This window comes from Microtus pennsylvanicus, chromosome 4 (assembly GCF_037038515.1).
Source record: "Microtus pennsylvanicus isolate mMicPen1 chromosome 4, mMicPen1.hap1, whole genome shotgun sequence".
Lineage (NCBI taxonomy): Eukaryota > Metazoa > Chordata > Mammalia > Rodentia > Cricetidae > Microtus > Microtus pennsylvanicus.
In genome coordinates, this window is record NC_134582.1 from 82020220 (window position 1) to 82046997 (window position 26778).

Below are 26778 nucleotides of genomic sequence, written 5' to 3' on the forward strand. Positions count from 1 at the left end.
TAAGACTGACACCACCAGAGTCTGAGATGAAATTAAATAATCACTCTTTATTCAAAATAAATAGCCCTCTCACTTGCAGAGAAAATATGCAAGCAAGCTCTGTCCTTTAAGACAGAAACCACATTCATCGTACGGTCATTAAAAAGATCTGTAGAATCCACACTGAAATCTACAAATTTGATATATACTGCTTCTTTGGAAAATAAAAACTAAAAGGATTAATTTATGTCAAAAAGTCATGTTAGAAACTAATTTTCTTCTGAGGCTCATTTTAGCAAATCCTTGGCAGCACAAAGTGGCAGGGCTCCAACCCCTGAGAAGGGGCCCTCCATAGTCCCCACAGGAGCACAGCCCCTGTTCCGCCTCCCCGTCACTGGTTCAGTGGCTCTGTAATAGAGTGTTTCCTAGGCAGCCACAGTACCCAGGACCACGGTCTCCAGCACTTTCCAGGTCCAGTGTGCAGAGGGAACCAAAGCTGAATCACCAGCTCTTAGGCAAGGCTCTCACGAGTATATCTGTGTCCACCTGCTGGACTCTAACAGCTACACCAGCTGCTCCCTTTGCCCTCAGGCCAGTGAATTTCCAACTCTACAGTTACATAAACTACATCGGCTCAGTAAAGAATCGAGAAGGAAGTCTTTCTCCTGCCTCCCCCATCCTTACCCAATACACAGACACACAGGCAAGAACTCTTCTTATAAATTCAAGTTCATCATCTGAGAGGTTGAGGTCTCCAGGGAGTCTTCCAGCTCCAGGGCACGCTGACTGCATGCTTCCAGATGCTTTCTCCAAATCTCAACTGCAACAGGAAAACAGCCCAAGTGACAGACACTGACAGGTCACAAAACTCCACAGAGGCTTGATGAGATGTTGCTAACTGTGCACGGTCAGCTCTACTCACTCTTCCACACTTGCTAGGCTGGATCTCCCTTAGTGAGCAGCATCAATCACAGCCCCCAAAAGCATCAGTCAACAACCTGGCAACTTGCCTTCCCAAGTTGGTCTTAGGTATAACTGCCCTTAAGCCACCTCTATTTAGGTGATATTTAGCTCAAATGTTAAGATCATCAAATATAAGACCTTGCAGCTTCTGACGTCTGAGGACTAAGATCTCAGAAGCAATGGGCAAGAGATGGATTCAGGACTGCCTGGACCTACCACAGTCCACTGTGGCAGCTAGTCTTAAGGATTTGGTGCCAAGCTGTTCTCAAACCTCCTGAGGTTCTGACTAACACTGAACGCAGAGGTCCCCTCCCCACAGCACTTACTATAGTATGGTTCTTTTCCAGTGGAGGCGAGGGCGCCTTCATCAGTGGACTGGATGGGGTCCTGTATGGGTGGGTTAGGAGGAGTCTGGGGCCCAGGCTGTCCTGCCAGTTCCTGCCGCACCGTCTCCAACATGGTCTTGTATGCCTGCCGGGCAGCCATGGTCAGCTCAACCATCTTGTGGAACTGGTCCTGAGCACAAGAGAGCACATTGCAGGACAGCAAGGTAGGGGTAACAAGGGTTGTGGAGTCTCTGCCATGGAGTGCTGCCAGGAGATGAGGAGACTAGCCAAATTTTTTGTTTTGTTTTTGTTTTTGAGACAGGGTTTCTTTGTGTAGTTTTGGTGCCTGTCCTGGAACTCACTTTGTAGACCAGGCTGGCCTCGAACTCACAGAAATCCACCTGCCTCTGCCTCCTGAGTGCTGGGAGTAAAGGCATGCACCACCACTGGCCAAATTTTTAGGCACATGGTACCTCTCGGTTGGTAATAAACCTAGAGTTAAATTCAGGACCTTCACTCGGTGCTATTATGGAGACAAAGGCTACTGCTTTCTGAGAAGATTCTGTTTTGGGATAAATTCTCTGTAGGGTCAACACAACAGAGGCTATGGTTTGCCTGTTGGTAGGCTTACATTATAGGTCACGACCCCAACTTCTTTCCATGGACAAGGAGCCAGAAGGCTGGGGCTCAACTCACCTGGGCCCCATCGTAGCTGAAGATCCCCACGATGCTGACAGGAACAGCTTTGTTCAGACTACGTCCTAGAGCCTTGCGGTTAAGTGCAAACACGAAGGGGATGTTTTGCTCACAGGCGCAATCGATGATAGTGTGCAGTGTGTCGTCCAGGCCACCTGGTCAAATAAGCACAGGTCCACAGGACATGGGGTTGACGCTGACTCTGTAGATAACGAGGTACCCCGCCAGCCCATGCCAACGCCACCCGGAGAGAGCGAGTCCCAACTACAAGGAAGAATCAGTTCTCAGACAGACACCTCCAAAATGTAAGCTGCACAATTCCCATCGTGCTCAGGGAAACTAAGAATCAGCTAACAGTACTCTGACAGGTCACTGACCAACTGCCCCACACGTCCCATTCGCAGGCTGAAAACCAGAGGCGCAGAGGGGCTGGGGGCCTAGCACACTGTGTAGGCCAAGGTGTCTGGTGTGCATGGGCTCCTGACTCCTTACTACCTTGGGCCTGCTTCTGATGAGGTACCATCAAGGCCAACACAGGAAGATGAAGGAGCACTTTACACAGGTGACATACCTTGTCACTGGGTGCCCAACAGCACCGAGGATCACCCCAACAGAAGGGAGATCTGTCAGGGTGCTGGCGGCACACACCGCTATGTTCCAACATTTCACAAGAAGAAATGAAGAAATGACCTATTTACCTCAGAAATAGAAGACCACAGGGGTAGACTCACAAAGCCCAAGAACAATTTTCAGAACATACTAAGAGAGTGGAACACCTTGACCCCTGCCCTTCCCATGCGTATCTAAAGTGGCTGTCAACCCCACTTGAACCCGACCTCTGTTCCTGGTACCTGATGATCTGAAGAGATCAAATGTTCACTCTACATTAGCCCTGAATTTTAAAAAATCATGGCTTCCTACAACTGGGATATGAGAAATTTTTAAAATAGTTTGGGGAAGGGAAGGGATGCGGGAGACACGCTGCACGTCCTGCATTCTGCAGCTCTACCCTGACAGCTGCAAGTGTGGTCCTGGGCCCGCAGGCTCCCCACATGCCTGTTCTCACACTGCCATTGCTCTCCAGCCTTTACCGCAGGAAACTAGAGAAGCACAGAGACACCCGGCTCTCACTACAGCCCTCTGCGAAGGCAGGGCCAGGCATGCAGGACCCCCATGCTAGACCCCTGACAGCAGCGTAAGAAAGGGTTGAGAGGGAGAGCAGGAGGCAGAAAGCTTTCCAGGGGTGTATGATTAGTATCTACTGGGAAGCGGAGGTGTTAGGAAGCTAAAAACACACCAGGTAGTGGTACCCAAACCACTTACTTGGAGCTGTGGAAGGAAATACTCCAAGGTTTGCCTAAGGGTCAACTGAGGTTGCCAGGGCAGGAAGCCCAGGCTTGCCTTTTCCATTAGCAGGCTTTATGGGACCACTTCAGTTTGCTGTGTATAGATGTACACTGCAGACAAGAGCAGAAAACAGTCTGCTCCTTCTCTCCCATGATCTAGCGCTACCAGACACACTGCCAGCCAGACAAGTCACAAAGCCCTGCCATGTTCTGGCTGGTGGTAATGGTGGGGGCAGTGCTGAGTCAGCACAGAGGGGAGCTGCTGGGGTGCACATGTAGGTGTCTAGCTGTTGCTGCTCCAAGGCCTGGGGTGTAAAATGGTGACCTGAGACCATGGCTCAGAACTTGGCACCAGATCTGCACCTGTTACTTCAGTGTGACTCTGGCTGAGTTAAAGGTTACAAGAGAAAGGAATGGGACAGGGAGACAGTTCATGTGTTCTAAGACGTTCCCTCCACTTCCTATGAGTGAGCAGCGATGCTAAATACAGACAGAACAAATGCAAGCAGGACCAAAGCCCCTCCAAGGTCTCCAGCAACCCCACTGAGCTCTGGAGCAGCAGCTGGCATGGCAGAGGCACACTCTACCCTGCTGGCTGGCCTCAGAGGAAGGCCCGTGGCCAGGGAGGACTAGAACCAGTGCTGGACAGGGGCTCAGTTCACAGTACACTGGGACTGACTGCAAGCAAGCTGCCAGTGTGCCCACCGACTTTGTGGGACTGTGAGCCCAGAACACTGGGCATTGGCACAGGAGCCTGTGGGGGTGCTGTCACCTTTGGACTGTGTCTTCTCACAGTTGGGAGAGATGATGATGCACTTCAGCTTCCTGAGCTTCAGGTGCTTCAGGACTTCCCTCAGCCCCAACACGAGCCGGCGTTTTGTCTTGGCCTTGACAGGATCCTTCTGGTACATCCGGTCTTGGAAGCGCACCAGTTCCTTGAGCAGCCCCGTGACACAAGCATCTACTTCTTTACTAAGCATCTGGCTGCAGTAGCTTAAAGGAGCAGAAGCACAGGAGATGCAGACAGCATCAGACAGAAGCCATGGAGACAGCAGTACTCACCAGGAACATGCAACTCCTGATAAGCCTGCGACACAAAGGCTGGATGCAGCCTTCTACTACAGGGAGAGATGCTATGGAGGCCCAGCCCTGCATGCCTTATGCAAGCCCTATCTGGCTTCTCTTCTGTGTCACCCTACTCCGAACACTCATCTAGAGAGATGAGGAACTCCGTGAAAGAGGAGGTATGAGCAATGCTGAATGCATCATACCCTAGGGAATTAAACTGAAGCCAGGCGTGGTGGCCATACTTGCAACCCTAGTATTCAGAGGCTGCAGAAGCAAGAATGTGAGTTCAAGGTCAAGACTAGCCTGGGCCACACAGTAAGTCCATCACACACACAAAGTAAATACATAAGGAAGAAAGAAAGGAAAAAGAAAAGAATGAAGGGAAATAGAGAGGGAAAGAAACTTCCGTGAAAGTGAAACATGGAAGGCCCAGTTACTGTCACTGCTACCCACTCCAGCTTCAAAAACAGACTAGGGACACTCTCCAACCATTAGCAGAAACACACAGGAAGAGGATGCCTATATCCCACCCCGACTGCAGAACTAGTTCTGTAGCCGATTTCAAGCACAGGATTACAACATACTGTGGCAGACACTGCAGCTTGTGCTCCTACACCAGCAGGCGGGAGAAGTCAGAGTCAGCCCCAACCCAAGCCCAGCAGCCAATGCTCACTCACTCCCGGAACCTCCGGCTGTGGATCTTGGGGAAGGTGGCACTGCCAGGGGCGGGCTGGCAGACCTCTGGGTCCCTCTGGAACTCCGTGGCAGTTGGCTCTTCTGACTCACCCTCAATCACAGGTGTAGAAGATACTGATTCTTCTGTTTTCTCTGAACCTTCAGAGAGGGAAAAAGAAAAAAAGAGCAATCACTGTGCACTACTTCAGGGCCTTGCACACAGAGAGCAGCCTGCAGGGCAGAAGGCTCTTGGTGTCAGTAACACAGCAACAATCCATCATCCTGCAGAGCCAGCCAGGAAGAACAACCCAGCCTTGGTAGAGGCCGGAAGATGTGTGGACTGCCAGAGCAGCTTTCTGTTCTTTCCTATGCCCCTTCCCAAGTCTGTCCACTCACTCATTTTCCTTTAGTCACACATGTTTGCACTATGTACACTCCCTGAACGTACAACTCCATAGAAAGTCTCTGGAAAATCATACACATGAATTTTTTATGACACCAGGTTTCAAATAGTTGGTAAATATAAATAACCTTGGAGCTCCCAGCATCACACAAGACCAAACCTCAGGAAGAGGCTCCTCTGCCTGTAGAACTAGGTTGTGGAAACCACATCCTCCTGGTTCCATGGTAACGTGCATTTTACCACAAGGCCCACATGAGGCTGGCAGCGTCACAATTTCTGCCACAGATCACTATTCTCATGGGAGCTCCCACTTGAAGGACTATTCGGATGCACACACAGAAACTGGTACCTGCAGGGTGAAGCTGCTTGGCAGCTTGGTCACTGGCGCCATTCTCTACCTTCTGTGCATCATCACTGGCCACAGCCAGGCTCACCGCACTTTCCTGGAGTCTCTGCTGCAGTCTCTCTTGCCGTTCTTTTAGAATTATCTTAAAATTTAAAAACAAATTTAAAAAGATTATTAAAACACCTAAATACCTATAGCTAAAAGATAAGCTCTTCTGCCCAAGAAAGGCCCAAGTTCAGCTTGCTGAATACATCTGGTCATGGCTTTGGAGTGATGACGACTCCTTCATACCACATCTGGCATGGGCAATGCACAGTTCTCTCTGGAGACACAAGGCTCTGATGCCAGTTGTGTGGCACAAGAGCCATCCAGCAGACATTTTTCTTTTCAAGACAGGGTTTCTCTGGGTAGCCCTGGCTTGTCCTGGAACTTGCTCCGTAGACCAGGCTGGCCTGAATTTGCAGTGATTCACCAGCCTCTGTTTCCCAAGTGCTGGGATTAAAGGCGTGCAGAACCACTGCCCAGTCACCACGAACATTTAAATGGACCCCGAGCACACAGCACAGGGTCAGCTGGTGGACAAAAGGCCTGCAGAGAAGTCTCCACAGTCTGGAGAGCACCAGGGGAGAAGCAGAGTGTGAGGAAGGAAATATGACACCCACGCCCACCCCGTCTAGGTTTCTGTACTGCCACAAAGGAGTAATAAGAGATTTTCTTTGCCCGTACTCTCCGTCTTGTTACAAGGAGAGGGTGAAGGGTCGTTTGCTAGAGAAAATTGACAGTTTGGTCTAACATTAGTCTATAATGTAAGCCTTAAAAGCCAAAGATGTGGGCTCTGCTTATGGCTCAGTGGTGGAATGCTTGCCTATGTAAGCAGTGCTCTGGGTTCAATCCCCAGAACAACCGAAAAGCAGAAGGGCTGAGTCCTTCATACAGTGCAGAGTCCATCCATCTTCCAGCGCTTTGCTTCCATGGAAACAGTCCACATACCTTCTTCAGCGAGGTGGGCTTCTTGGCCTTAGGGATTTCCCTCTGCTTCCCCTTCTTCATCAGGGGGGCACTGGAATCCAAGGGGTTGTGTGGGGTCTTCACCTGATTGGAGCGGCGGCCCCTCTCACCAGAGGAGGCGTCCTTGGAAAGGACCGGCACTGCTCCAACTGCAACAGAGTGGGGATGCCAGATGGTCCTGCTGGAGCCCCGCCCACACACCCTCTGATACACAGCCTTTCTGGCCTCTGTCAAATCACCTTTTACTCCTTCTCACTGGCATGGGTTCTAAACAGTATTTACTCTTTACCTGGGATCACGTCGGGAAGGTCTGTCTAAAACTACAAGGATCACACTACTGACTTGGGCTATTTGAGGTAGTTTGCGTTTACTACCGGTGGATCCTGGGAAACTGCTCATCACCACACTCTCAGGTGGCACTGCCTCCTGTACAAGTTGCTTACTGGCATCTTAGTGACACCATTTGTCTAGCAATATTACATGGCTCTTATAAAATTCTAGTCATGCTTCTAGTTGGTTCTTGAGATTCTTGGACATAAACACACTCCAAGTTCTACCACGGGCAGTTGATCTCTGCAATCAATACTTCTGATAACTACTCAACCCTGGAGTTGAACTCTCCCCGTCTACCCCACTTTTGGGTGCAGCGCTGTTCAATACTCTACTCCCCCCATGAAAGCCTCCTAACTTGGCTGATCTCACGTTGAGCGTGCCTCTCCTCACCACACCCTTTTCCTGTCTCTCCCTGCTCCTGCCAGTTCCTTTGCTCCCCCTAGATGAATTTATGATTTCTAAAATACCAAAGAAAAAGGGATGGTAACCAATAAACTGCCATGTGCCTACCGCCTTGTTCCAAGAAGTCACGGAATTTGTCCCAGCATGTTCTGGGCACTCCTTTCTGGAGCATCATCTTAAAATAACTGGCATTGCATCCATCCGACCTCACTCACACAATTCCTGAGTCACCCACAACTTGTCCAGACAGCCGGCACTATCTTTCTAGATTGCTTCTCATTCTGCAGCACAGCAGCTTGCATCGACAGAGCCTTATTCTCACGTGGTCTCTGGGGCAGATATGTGGCTAGGTGGCCCCTATTTATGCCTACTTGCTCGCCTGGCACCCAATGGTACAGCTGAATCCAGCCCCTTATCTGGCCTCCTAAGTTGTACAGTTGAAGAAGTTTAACTTACATAAACTTCATAGCAACAAACCAAAGGGGCTGGAGACGGCTCAGCATTTGAGTGCTTGCTCTGTAATCATGAGGACTGCAGTTTGGATCCTAGCACCCATGTACCAAGTCAGGCATCCTGTGCACACCTGTAATCCCAGCTCCAAGGGGATCAGAGAGGAAGAGAGCTGGGGCTCGACAGCTTCCAGCCTAGCTGAGAAGGAAAGGTTCAGGGAGAAACCCTGACTCAGAAGGAATGGACAGAGTGACAGGTAATACCCACTGTCCTCTAGCCTCCCTGCACATGTATGTACACCTGCACATCCACAGAAGGAATGGACAGAGTGACAGGTAATACCCACTGTCCTCTAGCCTCCCTGCACATGTGTGTACACCTGCACATCCACAGAAGGAATGGACAGAGTGACAGGTAATACCCACTGTCCTCTAGCCTCCCTGCACATGTGTGTACACCTGCACATCCACAGAAGGAATGGACAGAGTGACAGGTAATACCCACTGTCCTCTAGCCTCCCTGCACATGTGTGTACACCTGCACATCCACAGAAGGAATGGACAGAGTGACAGGTAATACCCACTGTCCTCTAGCCTCCCTGCACATGTGTGTACACCTGCACATCCACAGAAGGAATGGACAGAGTGACAGGTAATACCCACTGTCCTCTAGCCTCCCTGCACATGTGTGTACACCTGCACATCCACAGAAGGAATGGACAGAGTGACAGGTAATACCCACTGTCCTCTAGCCCCCCTGCACATGTGTGTACACCTGCACATCCACAGAAGGAATGGACAGAGTGACAGGTAATACCCACTGTCCTCTAGCCTCCCTGCACATGTGTGTACACCTGCACATCCACAGAAGGAATGGACAGAGTGACAGGTAATACCCACTGTCCTCTAGCCTCCCTGCACATGTGTGTACACCTGCACATCCAAGGCCTGTCAGGAAGGCCCCAATGAAATACCTTCATAAGAGTTGCCCTAGACAAAGTGTCTCATCAGAGCATAGAAGAGTAACTAAGACAGTAGCCTCCTTACCCCCACAGGGTGGGGTGGGGTCCCCCATGCATACAGAATACAGTGAAGGCCCTGGGAACATAGTCTTGTCATATAAAGGGAAACTGGGCCAGGAAATGGCTCAGCCAGTAGGAGCACCTGCTCTGCAAGCCTGACAAAATGAGTTCTATCCCTGGAACCCATGATAGAATAAGAGGGACGCATCTTTAACTTTAAATTGAAGGTTCTTGATTCTTCTTCTTTTTTATTTATTTATTTATTGAGACAGGGTTTCTTTGTGTAACAGCCCTGGCTGTCCTGGAACTTGTGCTATAGATCAGGCTGGCCTCAAACTCACAGAGATCCACCTGCCTCTGCCTCCCCAGTGCTAGGATTAAGGGCGTGCACCACCACCGCCCAGCTGGGTTCTTGATTCTTAAAGATCATATTTAACTGTAACTGGGATTTTTTGAGATGCTCTCACCGTGTAGCCCTGGCTAACCTAGCACTCCCTACGTAGAGCACACTAGTCCATTAGAACTTGTTTCCATCTGTGGGTGAGTAAACTATTCTGTGCCACATTATCTCAGCATCTTTCTGAAGAGATGTCCCAGTGGACTCGGCACACTTGGTAACCAACTGGCATAGACGTTCAGGTTCGTTAGGATTCTACTCTCCTTCACTGTCCATGTCCATGGCTATCCCAGCACCCTCTGCGGTGGTGATAAGAACTTCCATGAGGAAGGAAATACTTACTGAACAGCCTCGGGAAGCAGCTTTGAGCCCTTGCTGAGGTGCAAAGGTGCCTACCTGAAAACACCACTGGTCTGGAGGACGGCTTGGCATGCGGGGCATGCTGCTGCTTCTCCAGCGCTGCCAGCATGCCCCCCAGGTCCAGCTGCACTGGAATCTGGCTCTTCTTTCCACCAGTTTTGAAATCATTCTACAAAGCACAAATTTACAAGTTTACTCCTAATACTGGATTTTGCACACCATGATTTACACTTTGCAAAAATAAAAAGATAAAACAAAGAGATTAAAAGATTGTAAAATTCACATTACCTGCTATCATTAATAGCATATACTGAAAGCTTATGTGAAATCTTTGGCTACAGGAGTCTGTGAAGATGGGAATGGAGGCATATCCCTGTAACCCCAGCCCTCGAGAGGCTGAGGCAGAAGGACTGCTTTAAGTTCAAGGCCAGCCTGAGTTCTCATGTGACACCTTGTCTCAAAAAGACTCAAATAAAAACTCTAAAAGTTTTTGTCTGAGGCTACCTGGTTGGAACTATGACTTCCCCAGCTCAGAACTGACTGGATAGGGTAAAAGAAGGAATGACCCCCTTTGGCTCAGTATGGACTGGGCTGGATAGAAAAGTGTTCCCCCCGGGCGACGGTGGCGCACGCCTTTAATCCCAGCACTCGGGAGGCAGAGGCAGGCGGATCTCTGTGAGTTCGAGACCAGCCTGGTCTACCGAGCTAGCTCCAGGACAGGCTCCAAAGCCACAGAGCAACCCTGTCTCAAAAAAAAAAAAAAAAAAGAAAAGTGTTCCCTCTTCAGTTTCTAGGCAGTGTGTCCCCCCAGTCTAACAGCAACTGTAGTCACCAAATCTTACTACAAAAAGGGCAGTCTGCTTCAGTTTCACAGTGGTCCCGTTGTTTTCCTTGGAGATCCATCAGAAGGCAGGCCTCTGTGAGGACATTCAGCGAGCAGGTTCTCCTAACAGTTCCCGTAGCAGGACAGTTACATCGGAAGGAAGCGACAGCGTCTGCAATCTAACACTCACCTGCGCCTGCTGTTTGCTCTGAAGTTTCGGGGACTCTACTCTGTGTCTTCTCTCAGACGCAGCTGACAGGTTGGGGAATTCCTCGGCATCCTGGGGAAAGCACACCATCAGCTTCCTACACGGGGGTGAGCAGCTGCACACAAGCTCTCCCTGACTCCCAACAGTTCCCAAAGGTGATTACACACATCTCCACGTCGCTACCATGGAAGTTTCAACTTTATCTTACTCTTAGAACACAGCTCTAACACTCTTGCCCTGGTCCAGAGGGATTGCTGCCCAGGACCTAGGTACTGCAGGAGTCCCCAGAACTGACCATACTGCCTTAACATGAGTCTATCAAAACACCTGTTCTTTAAAAGACTCATGTTTTTCAGCAGAGAAACTCAGAAATCCAAAATCAGCAGATTTAAATATTTTGAGGCTTATGCCAAACAAGGCAATAAGCTTTCTAAGAACAACTAAAAATCATATTTTGCTGCAATTCTGTCAGCATTTTGGTTGCTCTGGGATAAAGTCATGTGGGAATTAAAAGGAAGAAGCATGCCCAGTTGACTGGCCTAAACACAACTCTCTGCCCTACACCTAACTACTATTCTGGAATGTTCCAAGACTTCTGTGAATGACCTTTCCAGTTCGGTGGGAATGTCCTGGGCAGCAGCCCTGGGAGATCCTGTGCCTACACACAAACAGCAAGGACCCAAGTCTGGTAGCGGAATGTGAAAAAGACAAACAGGCCAGAGTGAAATGCCGTGAGAACTGAGCTGGCTCTTTAGTGTGTGCGAACATGAATACAGGGATCCTGGGACAACAATTAATATTCCTGTAAGCAATTTCATGGGATTCTCCTGACCGGGGTCTACGAGGAACGTATGGCGTTCTACACTTCCCTTCAATAGTGAGGCACTTCACAAGATAGATACATGACAGAAAAGGAAGCCTATAAAAGCTGGCTCTGCAAGGGACGAGAATGGAGGGGAAGATGAGCAGCACTGGACAGCAGCTACTAAAGCTCCAGCCAGGTCTCTCAGCCATGTGAGGAGACAGCCTGGAATAGGCAGAAACGGTGGCAGACAGCGAACACTACTCTTTTCTCAAGTAGCCCTGGCTATCCTCTCTCCTCGAACTCTGTGTGTAGCTGAGGATGACTTTCAACCCCGATCCTCCTGTCTCTGCCTTCCAATAGCTGGAATTATGGGCATACACTACCATCCTGGAAGACTGTTAAATTCTTTCGAAGCAGGAAAAGAACTGCTAACAGAGGCAGCAGAGATCCTGAAGCCAGTGTGAGCCCGTGTCTGAGAAAACCACACCCGCACCACACCAAGCTTGGAGCAAACACATACTTCAATACGTGGGGGCTCCTGAACTGCCAGGACTTCATAGTTCGATTTAGACTTGTCTTTCTTTTTCTTATTCTTTCTTGAGGTTTCATTTTGTTCGAGTTCCCCTCCTTGTGATGCTTTGGCCTAGAAAAAAAATACAAAAAAAAAAAACAACTGTGGAATATAAGGGTATTTAATAGAATCTTTGACCTGTTCCAGAACAAAATTAAAACACAGGGTACCGCTTTTCTGGAGACTTGCAGCCCTGGACATGACAGACTGCTGACCTTGAAGTCAGGCTGTTCGAGAGCTGCTCACATTAAGGTGTGTCATTCCCGCCAGCAAGGCAGGTTTCTGTCCTCTGCATGGGTGTCTGATTCCTACGAGTCTCTGAACACAGCAAAGCCTGGCCCCATGCCTGTTAGGCTGACCCCCACTTCGACAGGACCAAGAACCTGTTGCTCCTGCCTGAGGCTGCTGTGCCCTGGCTTTGGGGGGCCTTATACTTCCTGCCCATGCTTGGATTGGTATCTGTGTCTGACCCAGCTCATTTCTTTCTCCATCTGTCTGGTGACTTGCTGGGTTTTCTCTTGAGAGCACTAACCCTACTGCTGAGTTCTGTATCTGCAAACTTTCATCCTTTTCCATGAGACTGAACTCATCAGCACAGCGATGTTTTTAGAACTCCTCTAACCCAGGAGCATTCACCCATTCAGGAGAAAAGGCTCAGCAGAAAGAATGAGCACTCTTACCAACCCAGCCTGTTATGTTTAAAAGACCACTTTTAAGGGATTGTAAAATTGCCAATTATGTTTTGTTTTTAAATTAGATACAAGTTTGGGATGTAGCTTCATGGGAGTACATATGCTAAGCGCTGGGATTGATTTCCAGTTCCCAAAGAAAGGAGGATACAAATATAAAATGAAACTCAGGAAAACAGAATCCCCTCTTAACATGTTTATGTTTTGATGCCTGCAGCGGGATCTACAATAACCTACTAGTGTGGGCTTCCCTGGGGGGCAGAAATTAAGAACCACAGACCAGGGCCTGGACACAGGGTTCAATCCCAGAACCAAACTGAAAAGTCATATGCACTTTTAAAAAATTCAAAGAGGTATGGAAGAGAACAATGTTCAGATGACTAAACTCTTGTAGGAACCATTGGCATTTACATAGAAGAACTCTTAACAAAGAAGGTTCCAGAGGAAAAAAGTTTATCATCCAAATCACTATTTTCCACTCCTTAAAATACAAAGTCCCTCCGTGTTCCCCAACCCCTAGACAGGGCCTAGCTCCACACTCTGTGGCCCACCCTGACCTGAAACTAGGTATATACCCCATTGACTTCAAACCTGTGACAATCCTCCTGCCTCTGCCTCCCAAGTGTTGAGATTATAAGTGTCAGCTGTCATGTTTTGTCAAACAAGATCTTAACTCTCTCTCTCTTTTTTTAAAGATTTATTTATTTTCTGTTTATGAGAGCTCTACTTGCACATATGCCTGCAAGCCAGAAGAGGGCATTAGATCTAACTACAGATGGCTGTGAGCCACCATGCTGCTGGGAATTAACTCAGGATCTTTGGAAGAGCAGCTGGTGCTCTTAACAGCAGAATTTTCTGTTTGGTTTCTTTTTAATTTTAGACTTTTGAGGCAGGGTCTCACTATGTAACTCTTGGCTATCCTGGAACTTACTTTGTAGACCAGGCTGGCCTCAAACTCACAGAGATCCGACTACCTCTGTCCTAAGTGTTGGGATTAAAGACTTGCACAATGATGCAAAAACCAATTATTTAAAAAAATTCTGAAACAGATTCATTCCTCTCTATTTCCTCACTGAGTGCACCATGACCGGTTGCCTAATCACTCCCGCCACCATGCCCTTCCTGCCATGATACCCTCAAACTCTGAGCCAAGCAGACTCTTCTTCTAAAACAAAAACCTCAATAAAAACCTGTTAACCAATAAGGCCCAGATCCCTCACTATGTATTAGAAAGCTGGCTTGGATGGCAATCTGGAAGCTACAACCAATAACCAGACAGAAGGCTGCTGTGCACCTGTACTCGGTCACTGGAGAATGAAAAAAAAAAGGGGGGGGGGCAAAGGGCTCACACTTGCAAACCCAGCTCTTGGAGACCCAGATCTATGCCAGCCTGGGCTACCATGTGGGACCCCACTTCAAAACAAAAGACTCTTTAAAAAGAAATGCATGAGTTTAAGTGGGAGGAGGGGGAACATATTCTATCTATTCTGAAATCTTATAATAGGTAAAGTGAAATGCAAAATGAAAAAATTCTTTAAATGCAAATGAAAAGAACTAAAGGAAAAAGCTGCATCAACACACACACACACACACACAGGAGCATGAACTTATGGCAGCGTCATTTTTTTATAGAATTCAAGAGCTGTAAACATGGCTGTGGTAGAGAGCTAGCATGTTTAAGGTACACACAGTCTCTCCCTCTCTCTCAACAAATAAAAATATAGCCGGGCGATGGTGGCGCACGCCTTTAATCCCAGCACTCGGGAGGCAGAGGCAGGTGGATCTCTGTAAGTTCGAGACCAGCCTGGTCTACAGAGCGAGTTCCAGGACAGGCTCCAAAGCCACAGAGAAACCCTGTCTCGAAAAACAACAAAAAAAAAACAAAAACAAAAACAAAAAAACAAATAAAAATATAAACACTCCACATGGTTGCAGTCATTTTTTATTAAATTCTATTAATTTTACATACCAACCACAGTTTCCCTTCTCCTTCCTCCTGACCCCTCTCCCCAGCTCCTTCTTACCCTCCCCTCATCCAGTCCTCAGAAAGAGTAAGGCCTCCCATGAGAGTCAACACAGCATGGCTTATCAAGGTGAGGCAGGACCAAGCTCATCCCCCTGCATCAAGGCTGGGCAAGGCATCCCCCCACTTCCCTAGGGAATAGGTTCCAAAAAGTCAACTCATGCACCAGGGACAGATCCTGGTCCCACAGCTAAGGGCCCCACAAACAGATCAAGTTATACAACTGTCACTCAAATGCAGAGGGCCTAGGTCGGTCTCATGTGGTTGCAGTGTTTTAAGACGCCTCCTCTCACATAGAAAAGCTCTCTTATTTCCTGACAAATATCCCATTCTCTTGTCAAGGTTCAAGTACAAGAAGCTCATGCTGGCCAGTGAGGAATCGGGAAGGAAGGCACCTAGCTGGGGCCACAGCAGACCCACAGAATCTGCCATGAGACTCGCCTCGTTGTCCCTTTTTCCTGCTGTGTACTACGTAAACACTACCACCCAACCAGGCTTCAGTACACAGGTCAGTGGCACTACATCCATGTACACATTACTGTAAGCAGGCAACTCCAGAGCTTTCTCCAAGTCTGTCACCAATAAGCACTAACTGCCCACTCTTTTCCCAGCCCATGACTCTTAACCATCTTAATTGGTTTTTTTGGAGACAAGGATTTGCTATATAGCCTAGATTGCCCTTGAATTTACAATTCTCCGGCCTCAGCCTCCCAAGTGCCACCACCACAGCCCCACCCTGTCTCTAGTGATGCGTACCTCTGCGGTAGGATGAACACACTTCTCCCTGCTGTAGGAAGGATCTGATAAAGCCTCAGATGTCACACTGACGTGCTTAGCATCCGCTGATGAAGCAGTCTTCTTCAGGCTTATTAAGGAAGCAATGTTTCCAGTTGCTGCTGCTGATCCTGAAGACACTGTCTGCCGAACAATATAACCCATTGGTGTCCAAGATAACTCTGCTTAAAGATAACCGCAATTACTAAACATTTCAACGGTAAACAGGAGTTTCTTGATTATTCAAAAATGCATTGTGTGATAATCAGTTATCCACAACATAACAAAAAGGATAGAGTCTAGAATACCATCCTGCAAGACTGCAGTATTTACCAACTAGCTGTCCAGAATACCCTAGAACCATAGCACTTGCTGACTGTCCAGAATACTACCTTAGAACTACAGTACCCACTGACTGTCCAGAACACCCTAGGACTACAGTATCCACTGACTGTCTAGAACATCCTAGGACTACAGTATCCACCGACTGTCCAGAACACCCTAGGACTACAGTACCCACTGACTGTCCAGAACACCCTAGGACTGCAGTACCCACTGACTGTCCAGAACACCCTAGATCTACAGTATCCACTGACTGTCCAGAACACTATCTGAGAACTACGGTATCCACTCTACTGGTTTTTCTTCTAGAAGAATGCATGCATGCTTAGTCTCTTCCCCTACAACTTATAAATTATTTGCCTAGATTTATTAACTTGAAGACCACAGATTGGTAGGCAAATAAGTTTTGGTTAAATAACAACTCACAAAATACTCGTGTGGCAAACACAGAATTAGAGAGTGCAGATCCACTTTGGGCCTACTAATCTTGCTCTGTGCCTGTAAGAGCAAGTCAAGGATCTGTCACAGGGACTGGCAACTAACTGCATTACAAATGTGAGCACACCAAAGCTACCCTCAGCTGCCCATGAAGCTCTACATAGACACCAAACAAAAGACATCCCTCACCAAGGGATGACAAATGCCTGTCAGTCACATGACCCACATTACAGAGCAACTGAGACAGCCTTGGCAGTGAAGAACTGTCCTGGGATGTACCATACTGAACCCAAGAACACAAGAGCCCATGTACCGAGGAATGGTTTGGACTATTTTTCTAGGACAAGTTTCTTTCTTTCTTTCTTTCCTTTCTTTCTTTCTTTCTTTCTTTTCTTTCTTTTTTTTAACATTATTTATTATGTATACAGTATTCTGTTTTCATGCCAGAAGAGGGAACCTAATCAAATTATAGATGGTTGTGAGCTACCATATGGTTGCTGGGAACTGAATTCAGGACCTCTGGAAGAGCAGCCAGTGCTCGAAACCTCTGAGCCATCTCTCCAGCCCCTAGGGCAAGTTTCTATAACCATCTCAGAAGTATGATTTCCTCAATGCTTTCTAAACACCTGGCTTCCTGGACAGGCTGCTGAAAGCACACAAAGTTACAATCAACTTCCTGGCAGGAGAAATGCCCAGTAGCCTTCCTCATTCCTCGCTCTAAGGAGTGTGGTGCGCCGAAGGCAGAAGAACCAAACACCAAACTGGACCACGGAGTTACATGATAAGAAAGTACAAAACAAGGCTAATCTAGCCACAGTCTTTTAATTATAGGAAAGGTTATTTTTTATAAAAACAAACTGTCTATTACTTTTAAGTGGAGAGTCTGTTGTTTCATGAAACAGAGTCTTACGGTGAAGACTAAGTTATCCCAGAACTACTGAAGACCAGGGTTGCCTTTGAATTTGTGGAATCGTGTCTTGCTGTAGTCTCCCAAAAGCTGGGGTTACAGGCCTGGCCATAAAGTAGTATTTGTTTTAAAATCTGATTTAGGGCTGGAGAGATGGCTCAGAGGTTAGGAGCACTGCCTGCTCTTCCAAAGGTCCTGAGTTCAATTCCCAGCAACCACATGGTGGCTCACAACCATCTGTAATGGGGTCTGGTGCCCTCTTCTGGCCTGCAGGCATACACACAGACAGAATATTGTATACATAATAAATAAATAAATATTTAAAAAATAAAATAAAATCTGATTTAACTTTGAATAATGCCAATATTAACAGTTATCACTTAAATATATTGATGCCCTGGGACTCTGACATTTTAAAGGTATACTGTATCCTACAGTACTGAAAGTCCTCATTCTTGGGTTCATAAAATTCCCATTTACCAAGACTTCTGTTCATTTAGAGTATGGCCTCTCATTTTACACTGATTGTCATGAATATGGGCGCCAATATTCTCAACTAACACTGATGCTAGTTTTCAAAAACTCCTTAGCTGTCTTAGAGCTTCAAAACTAACAACATTTAATGACAGTGGCATTAAATGTGCTTATAAAACAGCCATTGTGTGGTCCCTCTTACCTCGTGTACATGGGGAATTGGCGGCAGCATTGTCAGCTACAGCTCCATCTGTGGGATTGGTCTTCACCATCTCACCCTACAAAAAGCCCAGCCAGTATTAAGTGAGTCATTCACAACAATACAGAATTGCATACCTTGTAGAATGGCCAGGTTACACAACAGTGACACTCTGGGGTGGGAATGCAGGCTGCTCACTCACTGCTGGGGAGGCTCCCCATGAGGCCACTGGGGAAAGAAGGCAATGGCCCACATCTGAGCTGACAACGCAGACCAGTGTATATTATCAAGGGAAAGCAGCTACAGAATGTGTGATCCCAACTCCTCAATGTTCCAGAAAAGACAGATGATCAGAGGCTGCAGGGCTTGGGAGAGACTAACAGGTGGAACATCATCTTCAGGGCAGAGAATACTCTGCCTGATACAATGATGGACACATGTCATTCCAGGTCTGTCCACCTTCAGTGACCCAGATGTCAGCTGGGAGGCCCAGGTTAGTGGCATGCCCATGAAGCTGCATAACTGTAACACACAAGGGTGGGCTGACATGGAAGCTGGGGATGAATGGGGCAGGCAGCATATGAAAAAGTCTGTCCCTACCTCTCTATTTGCTGTGATCCTAAACCTGCTCTAAATAGTCTCATTAAAAATATACAGCCTGAGCCAGGCGATGGTGGCGCACGCCTTTAATCCCAGCACTCGGGAGGCAGAGGTAGGCGGATCTCTGCGAGTTCGAGACCAGCCTGGTCTACAGAGCTAGTTCCAGGACAGGCTCCAAAGCCACAGAGAAACCCTGTCTCGAAAAACCAAAAAAAAAAAAATAATAATAATAATAATATACAGCCTGATCTACTTCCAGTATAGCCAGGGTTACACAGAGAAATCCTATCTTGATTAATAAACAAAAAAGTCCAAATATCTAAGTAAATAATAGGGAAAGTTAACCACTTTTTTCCAGCAAACTTTCCCAAGTCTACAGCTTAGGTAATACCTTCAACTTCTCTGCCTACAATGTAAACATTGTATATTGTTTTCATATAGGTCCCAATAACTATATCATAGTACTTTAAATAACATGCAACTTTTATATACCATCAAGAATGAGTAAGAGTCGCACGTGGTGGTGTATGCCCACATGCACTTACAAACACAAACAAATGTAAAAACCAAATAAACAAATTATGCATCCGCATACCCCATAAACAGCTTTTCAGGACAGTACCCCAATATTTCTCTAATTCTTAAAATTCAACGGTACAGCTGGGTTTGGTGGCAAAGGGCTTAAATCCCAGCACTTGGGAGGCAGAGACAGATGGATCGTTCTAGGACAGTCAGAGCTAGATAATAGACTTTCTCTCAAAAAACAAATAATACCTGCTCCCCCAAAACTCAATGGTCCTAAAATGAATGTTCACATATCAAATATAAAAAAGTCCATCAAGCCGGGCGATGGTGGCGCACGCCTTTAATCCCAGCACTCGGGAGGCAGAGGTAGGCGGATCTCTGTGAGTTCGAGACCAGCCTGGTCTACAGAGCTAGTTCCAGGACAGGCTCCAAAGCCACAGAGAAACCCTGTCTCGAAAAACCAAAAAAAAAAAAAAATAATAAAAAAAAAATAAAAAATAAAAAAGTCCATCAAATCAAAATAAAACATCCACAAAGCCAAAAAAGCCTGTGCCCTCTCAGGAAGCAGGCTGCCTCCTTTACTGATGTTAGGGCATGTGATGATGTTTGGTGCAGGATGCAAGGACATCACAACGCACCCCAGAGTAACTGCAACCCCTGCATAAGCAGATAGATTCACTGTAAATGTGCATGGAAATGAGCTGCCATGTGGGTATTGACCTCAGGTCCTCTGAAAGAGCAGCCAATGCTGATAATCACTGAGCCATTGCTCTAATCCTTAAAGTTTAGATGATTTTTAGGATCATATACTTTACAAATTTATCCATTTGCCGTTTTATTATTTCAGTATGGTCAGTAACCTAAATTACAATTATTAAAACATAGCCTAGGTTCGGGACATCGCTCAGCAAGTGAGCATTTGCCTATCACTTGTCAGCACCTGCGCTTATCCTCAGCAACACACACACACAAAACAAAAACATCTGTGCTTTTCATAAATACCACTGGCAGCTCACAAAGACCAATGGAAACTATAAACAATTTACTTAATCAAGATGGTTTAAGTGAATTGTAACTAGTAACAGGATAAATCCAAAAGAAACAGTTGTTGTCAAATACTTAATAAAATGTGAAAAAAAACTCCAAAAGATTTTATTTATTTAATTAAATTTATTTATCTATCTTTGGTTTTTCAAGATGGGAATAGATACATGGTTTTATCTTTCTTCTTTGTTTCCATACTGTCTAGTACCCTTCTCTCTCTTGGGTAGGAATCTGCCACAAGTTAACTTATGGATGGAATCTTGAATGTCATCCCAGAGGTGTGCTGGAGCACTGTCCCCTGAGCTGGCGGCTTTGTTTTAGGAGACTGTGGAACCTTCAGGACACAGAAACTGAAGGCTGGAAGTAGGGTCACCTTTTCTGAAGGTTAAAACCTGCTCTGGTTCAGATGCGCAGGTTCCTGTCCATATAATGAGAACAAGTCACCTCCTCACATGACCACCACACTTTCTCATTATGATGCATTGTACCCTCTGAAGCCATGAACCAAACTCATCTTCCGTCACTTTCTATGTTGGGTATCTTGGTCATAGCAACTAAAAGTAACTAACAAAATAATCCACCACTTTTCAGTTCCTAGAATTATGAGTCAGTCTTTGGAAAACAAAATGGTTTAATTTGGTGGACTAAAACTTTGAGACCATTGCAGTAACCACTGCTGAACTTACTGTTATTAATGAGACTGAGTTAGAGGTAAAAAGCCTAGCCACTTCAGAAGCTGTCTCAGCTAAGTTATAAACTTAAGTATTTCAGTTTTTAATTTCCGTATTTTTACTTCTTTGTGTGTCGGGAGATGGTTTTCAAGGGCCACGGGGCATGCCTGGAGGTCAGTGGGTAACATCTGAGTCACCACACTTGATCATCTCTTCAAAGGCTGTGAGGCTGTGGTGCTAGGAGGGGTGCTTTAAATGGACTCGACCAGAACCTCCCCCTTCTGAGGTGCCACGCTTTGCTCTGCCTACCAGGTTTCAAGGGCGCACATCAGGTGATCCTTTTGGAGATCAGCTCCAGATGTTACAATCTTGTTATTATCAGGCTGGCCAAGTGCAAATCCAAGGCCTCTCCCTAGTACCTTTCCCTAGCAATCTGGTGTAATTTAACATACAAAGTGTTTCAAGTGACAGAACACAAGGGCGTTTGCAGAAGACAAAGAAAACAGACAGACAAGCCCTTCCACTCACCTCTACCATCGCTGCAGCTGGCTTGCCTACTTCTCCCAGGAGAGGCATGTTACTGGCAGCTGAGCCAAGAGGCCCCCACCTGGGCTGCTTCTGTGTCTCTGGCATGTTACTGTTCTTTGGACTCTGCAGTTCAGGAAAGTCCAACCTGCTAAATTCAAATTCAAGTTTGGAGGTAGATGTAGTTTTTTCAAGGACTCTGGACTTCCGGTCTGTTCGTTTGTGACAACCGTCTGTAATTAGAGGACGAAAAGCTGGGATAAAAGTCAGGATACAGCCTGCTCATTAGCACTCAAGCCTGAACTTCAGAGAACGAGTGGATACAGCAGGCTGACGTGAACACACAGCTCGCTCTACTGCTAACCCTCTTTACATCAGCGCTGGATACAGATGACAAAAGCCATCCACCAGACTGCACATTTCTGGACTAACTCTAAAGCTGGTGAGACAGTCAAGCTGACTGCACAGCTGAGCATCTTAATTCCTCATGTTCCGGAGATGGGCAAACTTAGGGATGCCTCACCAATTTCCTGTAAGTAACCAACGTCCCCCTTCCCATCTGCTGGAGTAATGTGGATGGGGACTGCTGTATGGAGCTGTGAGCCTCTTCCCATACTTCAGTGCCAGGATAGTGAGACGGCTACAGCTTATGAAGCCCCTCAGCAAATTATAAGCCCAACGTTAGTACATTTAACACTGACATTTCCACACTTTCATAAATAGAGTTGATGAGAATAGAAAAACTTATTAAACCAAGTGCTAGAATTACACATGGAAGTTCATAGCCCTGGTTAAGTATACAAAAAAAAAAAAAAAAAAAAGCTAGGGGGTGCAGAGATGGCTCAGAGGTTAACAGCACCAGCTGGTCTTCTGAGTTCAATTCCCAGCAACCACGTGGTGGCTCCACAACCGTCTGGTGTCCTTTTCTGGCCTGCAGGCATACACACGTACAGGCAGTGTGTACTGTGTACATAATAAACAAATAAATCTTTAAAAAAACAAAACAAACAAAAGGAAACAACAACAATAAAAAAGCTATAAGCCAGGTGAAGTGGTACACACCTTTAATCCATTTGGGAGGCAGAGGCAGACGTTCGAGGCCAGACTGGTCTATATAGTGAGTTGCAGGACAAGAGCTACACAGTAAGACCCTGTCTCAAAACAAATCGAAACCAAATGAAAAACCAACCAAACAACAACAACAAATCAAAAGCTGTAAATCATCATAGAAATAATTGTGGGGGGCCAGGAGGTGGTGGCACACGCCTTTAATCCCAGCACTTGGGAGGCAGAGGCAGGCGGATCTCTGTGAGTTCGAGTCCAGCCTGGTCTACAAAGGGAGTTCCAGGACAGGCTCCAAAGCCACAGAGAAACCCTGTCTAGAAAAACCAAAAGAAAAAAAGAAAAAGAAGAAATAATTGTGGGGGCTGGAGATCTGGCTCAGCAGCTGAGAGCACTGACTGCTCTTCCAGGGGGCCTGGGTTCAATTCCCAGCACTCACACAGCAGCTTGCCACTGCCTGTGACTCTAGCTCCAGAAAGTCTTCTGACACCTTCACACAGACAGTGCACATCAAATAAAAGTAAGTTGGGGATTTAGCTCAGTGGTAGAGTGATTTCCTAGCAAGCACAAGGCCCTGGGTTCAGTCCTTAGCTCTGAAGAAGAAGAAAAAAAATCTTAGCTCTTCGCTAGGCTGTCTCGAAAAACCAAAGGAAACAAACAACAAATAATTCTAAGAAATGAAAAAGGAAAATTGTTGTGTCTATGGTCAAACAGTACTAGTAGATGACTTCTAGGAAGAACAGATGCAGCTGGGAATACTCTAAAGACTCGGGCATAAGAGATCTTAAAAATAGCTTTTCCTAAGCATAGTGGTCCACATTAATAATCCCACCACTTAGGAGGCTGAGGTAGGAGGATCGAGAAAGTTCAAGGTCAGTGTGATCTATACAGTAAGGCCTGGTCTTGAAACTAAAAACAACATATGTTATCAGGTAGACTCCCTAGTTTTCAGCCAGGTGCGAACAGAAATTTTCCAGCGTGTAATCTCCAGTAACCAGAGTGCCCAGGTTTGGTACTATTTAGCATGGCATTTTAACTATGGTCAAGTCCTATGGTCAAGTCACTTAAAGTGAGCCTTCAGAATGGAGATGCAGTTTAGGAGTGAGCACGGACACACACAGTGTAAAGACTACGGTTGTGATTTGAAATAAGGGCATGTTCTGACCTTGGGGTCATTACCTGCAAGCTATGTGGTGGTCCTAACAGGCTACGGAACCTCTGAGTATACAATGCAACACATCCCACGCTGTATTGACCCCTTCCAGCCCTACTATTGCTTGAGAGAAGCAATGTCTAGAAACCACGGTAGGTGTTTTTGGCCTCAGCTAGGCCAGGCTCCAGGGCACATTTCTTGGAGCAGTCATGATAAGCAACCCACAGGGATAGTACTGTTTCAGGAAGGTGTCAGATTGGCACTAGATAAGGTCGTTAGTTTTACCTGATTTCAAACTACCCTCGGCGCGAGTGGACAGGTGACAGGAACCTCTAGCTGGTCTCATCTCGGATGGCACCGTGCCGTCAGCCCTTCTGCTGTTTGACTTTTGCGCGTCACACGTTCTTCTCTCATCAGAGTATTTTTTCTGCAGAAGAGATTTTAAGAAAATAGTATGAAATAAAAAACCTACTACCACACTGAGAAAGAAACTTTAGTCCAGCAAACCAGTAAGCATTCACATTTTAAGCATTTAAGGAACGAATACATCAAACCATTGGTAAAAAAGGCTGCTTATCACAAAAAGGTAAGCAACACTTAAATGTCACTCAACACACTAATTTCTTACATTTTAAACACTCAAATGATCAGGGTCAGGACACTACAAAGCACAGCATTTCCTCACCTTCAATACACCTTTTGCGTCCTGAGGAGGGCACATGTGCTCATTTCGGGGCTTTGCTGTCCGAAAGCCCGGGTGACACTGTGCTTGGCTGTAATCACACTGCAGGGCTGGCACTGAGCAAGCACTCTGTGCAGACTCAAGGGCATAAGTGGAACGGGCAAACGGATGCGGGGAGAGCTCAGAAGATACGTACTGCGCTGGAAATGCAGGGGCTTTTCTAAAGGCCATGTCTTCAGGATAAACTTTTTGTCTAAAAAGTGTAAATTTCAGTTGCAGATTTCATAACACAAACCAAGGACATTAATTTTTTTGTAAGACAATAGTTTAAACCTTTTATTTTTTTAGGGTCATTTACTCTAGCACTGGAAAGTCCCCTACCAACAACGGAATGTGAGCTAGAGAAATGGCTCAGTCAGTAAAATGCCTGCAGCAGAAGCCAACGACCTGAGCTTGGGCTTCAGAGCCTGGGAAAGCAGTGTGCAGCAGTGTCTGGAACTCCAGCCCCGAGTGGGGAAGAGCAGACCCTTGGGCTCACGGTCCAGCCGACTGACGAGCTCAGTGAGGCTCTTTCTCAAAAAAAAAATGGAAGAAGAGAACAACCAGGGATCAACATCAACTGCGGGCTTCCACATGCATGTGCACACATGTGCACATTCACTCACATGCACAACACATGTGCATGTACATACATACAATCAAACAGACCCTCTTTTTCTTCCTACAAAGGCTGTTGCAGACCTTCTGTTTAAAACTAATGAACTAGGCAACTGGGCAATAGAGCTCAATGGCACACAGCTTTCGTAAAATGCTCAAGGCCATGGGTTTAATCCATATCACCACAAAACAAGTGGTAAAGTTAAAAAAGAAGTTCAGGCGGATGTCAGCACAGTAAGTACCTGTCACGGCCTCGGCGGCCCTGGACTCAATAGCTTTTGGCCATTCCCTTTGCTGAGGAGTTGCCCTACTGCCTGCTCAGCCTCTTTCCAGGACCTCAGGATCCTTCCTGCTTCAACCCCTACACCAAATCCTGCACTGTGCTGTGACCTCCTTTCCTCCCCTGCAATAGGTTGGTATCAGTGTTTCAGAATATGTGGAGGTATGTGATTACCAGTGTCTCCAGGAAATAATCCTTTTACGTAAGGCAAGGCTTTTAGAAAATACATACTCAGTCGCCGGTGATTCCTGCACAAATGGGTAGTAAGTGGCTGAGCAGCCAGGGAAGACACACGCTTCTGAGGACTCTGACCACGCCACATTGAGCCCAGCAAACTTAGGGACAAATGGTTTGACATCAGCTGACAACTTGATGCTATCCTGAGGAAGAAAGGGTGGGTTGGGCTATAACACGCTGAGATTTGCCAAACGCAGACAAACAAAAATCCAAAGAAAGCTGCTCTATTCTTCTAACAGGTCCAACGCTGACTAAAAGGTGCACAGCAAAGACAGAGATTCCTTTAGCATCAATATCTCCTTAATGATTTATTAGGAAAAGACATTTACTGGATTTTAAAAGTGAAATTCTGACCCTGAATTAAAGTTGAAGCAAATCCAACATTGTTATGTAATAAGAACCATAACTTAGGACGATTCTGAGGATTTAAACTCGGAGACCGTTATTTTTACCTTTCTCATCTTTATGTATGAGATACACAAGAATCCTGGAACTACTGTAGCCAAATACACCCAGGGAATGATCAAAACTCTAGTTTATAAAACACACTGCTGAAATTTATTGCCACTGAATATTTCAACAAAAAGCACCAAATATTTGATTTGTACTTAGTAAACCACATAGAACCTTTGCGAAAAAAATTCATCTCACGGCCATGAGTCCCTGGAATTCAAAACTGAGCTTTGTCTTGCAGTTACGACGCAGTTATTCTGACAACTTCATCACCGTACTGGGCCGATTTAGAGTGGGTTTCTGAGCGCGCCGGTGCGCCATCTAGCGGTCATGCAGGGTGCGGACGCGGGTCTGCGGAGCCGCGGGCCGTAGGCGGCCTCTGTGGCATCACTCGCGGGTCGAGCCGTGGGAGGGCCAAGCCGCCCCGCCCCAGACCTCAGCCCTGGCGGCCCCGCGCGTGTACTTGTGGCCGCAGCCAGCCCCTTACCTCGCCTTCGGGCTCCCGCGGCCGCTCCGACGCCATAGCGGCCACGGAATAGCCCGCGCCGTGAACCGAGCGGCGGGGCCAACCAACGACTCGACGTTTCCGCCTACCAGAGCTACAGCGACAGGATGTACGTCACCGAAAGGCGACGGAAGCCTTTTTATGGCGGAAGTGCTTGGCGTGCGGATGTGCGGGCAGCACGTGGGAACAGACACGGGGCAGCTGCTTTTGGAGGTGGCTTCTGGCAGCCTCTAAGATGCGGCTGAGCTCTGCTTATGAGGGCTGGGCGGGAGGCCTGGCTCTGAGTGCCCTAGCTAGACCCTCACCGCGGTGATGCAGGCTCATGGAGGAGGGGGGCCAGGAACAATGGCAGTGTGGA

At 46.9% G+C, this 26778-nt stretch overlaps 1 protein-coding gene across 6 annotated transcripts; it reads right to left on the reverse strand.

The window, feature by feature from the left end:
* Positions 1 to 27: 27 nt before the first annotated feature.
* Secisbp2 (SECIS binding protein 2) lies at positions 28 to 26518 on the reverse strand. Of its 6 annotated transcripts, none has more exons than XM_075969648.1 (17): positions 26403 to 26518; positions 25457 to 25605; positions 24292 to 24541; positions 23892 to 24033; positions 21395 to 21624; positions 18030 to 18105; positions 15649 to 15848; positions 12130 to 12252; positions 10787 to 10876; positions 9810 to 9942; positions 6793 to 6959; positions 5806 to 5944; positions 5056 to 5212; positions 4083 to 4303; positions 1965 to 2119; positions 1269 to 1458; positions 28 to 799 (listed from the first exon to the last, which is right to left on the reverse strand). In XM_075969648.1, the coding sequence occupies exons 1-17, from the start codon at positions 26436 to 26438 to the stop codon at positions 696 to 698; spliced, it is 2562 nt and encodes an 853-aa protein (XP_075825763.1). In that variant the 5' UTR covers positions 26439 to 26518; the 3' UTR covers positions 28 to 695. The 6 variants fall into 6 exon arrangements, with proteins under 6 accessions (XP_075825763.1, XP_075825762.1, XP_075825767.1 ...); XM_075969647.1 differs by having other exon boundaries at positions 15649 to 15851; XM_075969652.1 differs by lacking the exon at positions 24292 to 24541 and having other exon boundaries at positions 26403 to 26503.
* Positions 26519 to 26778: the final 260 nt, after the last annotated feature.

Bases quoted from the DNA above. Each gene is read 5' to 3' on its own strand.
- Secisbp2 (XM_075969647.1), bottom strand. From the start codon at position 26,438: ATGGCGTCGGAGCGGCCGCGGGAGCCCGAAGGCGAG. The intron at 15,852-18,029 runs GTAAGAGGGACC...GTTATCTTTAAG, and splicing joins CAATTCCCCATGTACACGAG to CAGAGTTATCTTGGACACCA. The intron at 1,459-1,964 runs GTGAGTTGAGCC...TCTTGTGCTCAG, and splicing joins TCAGCTACGATGGGGCCCAG to GACCAGTTCCACAAGATGGT.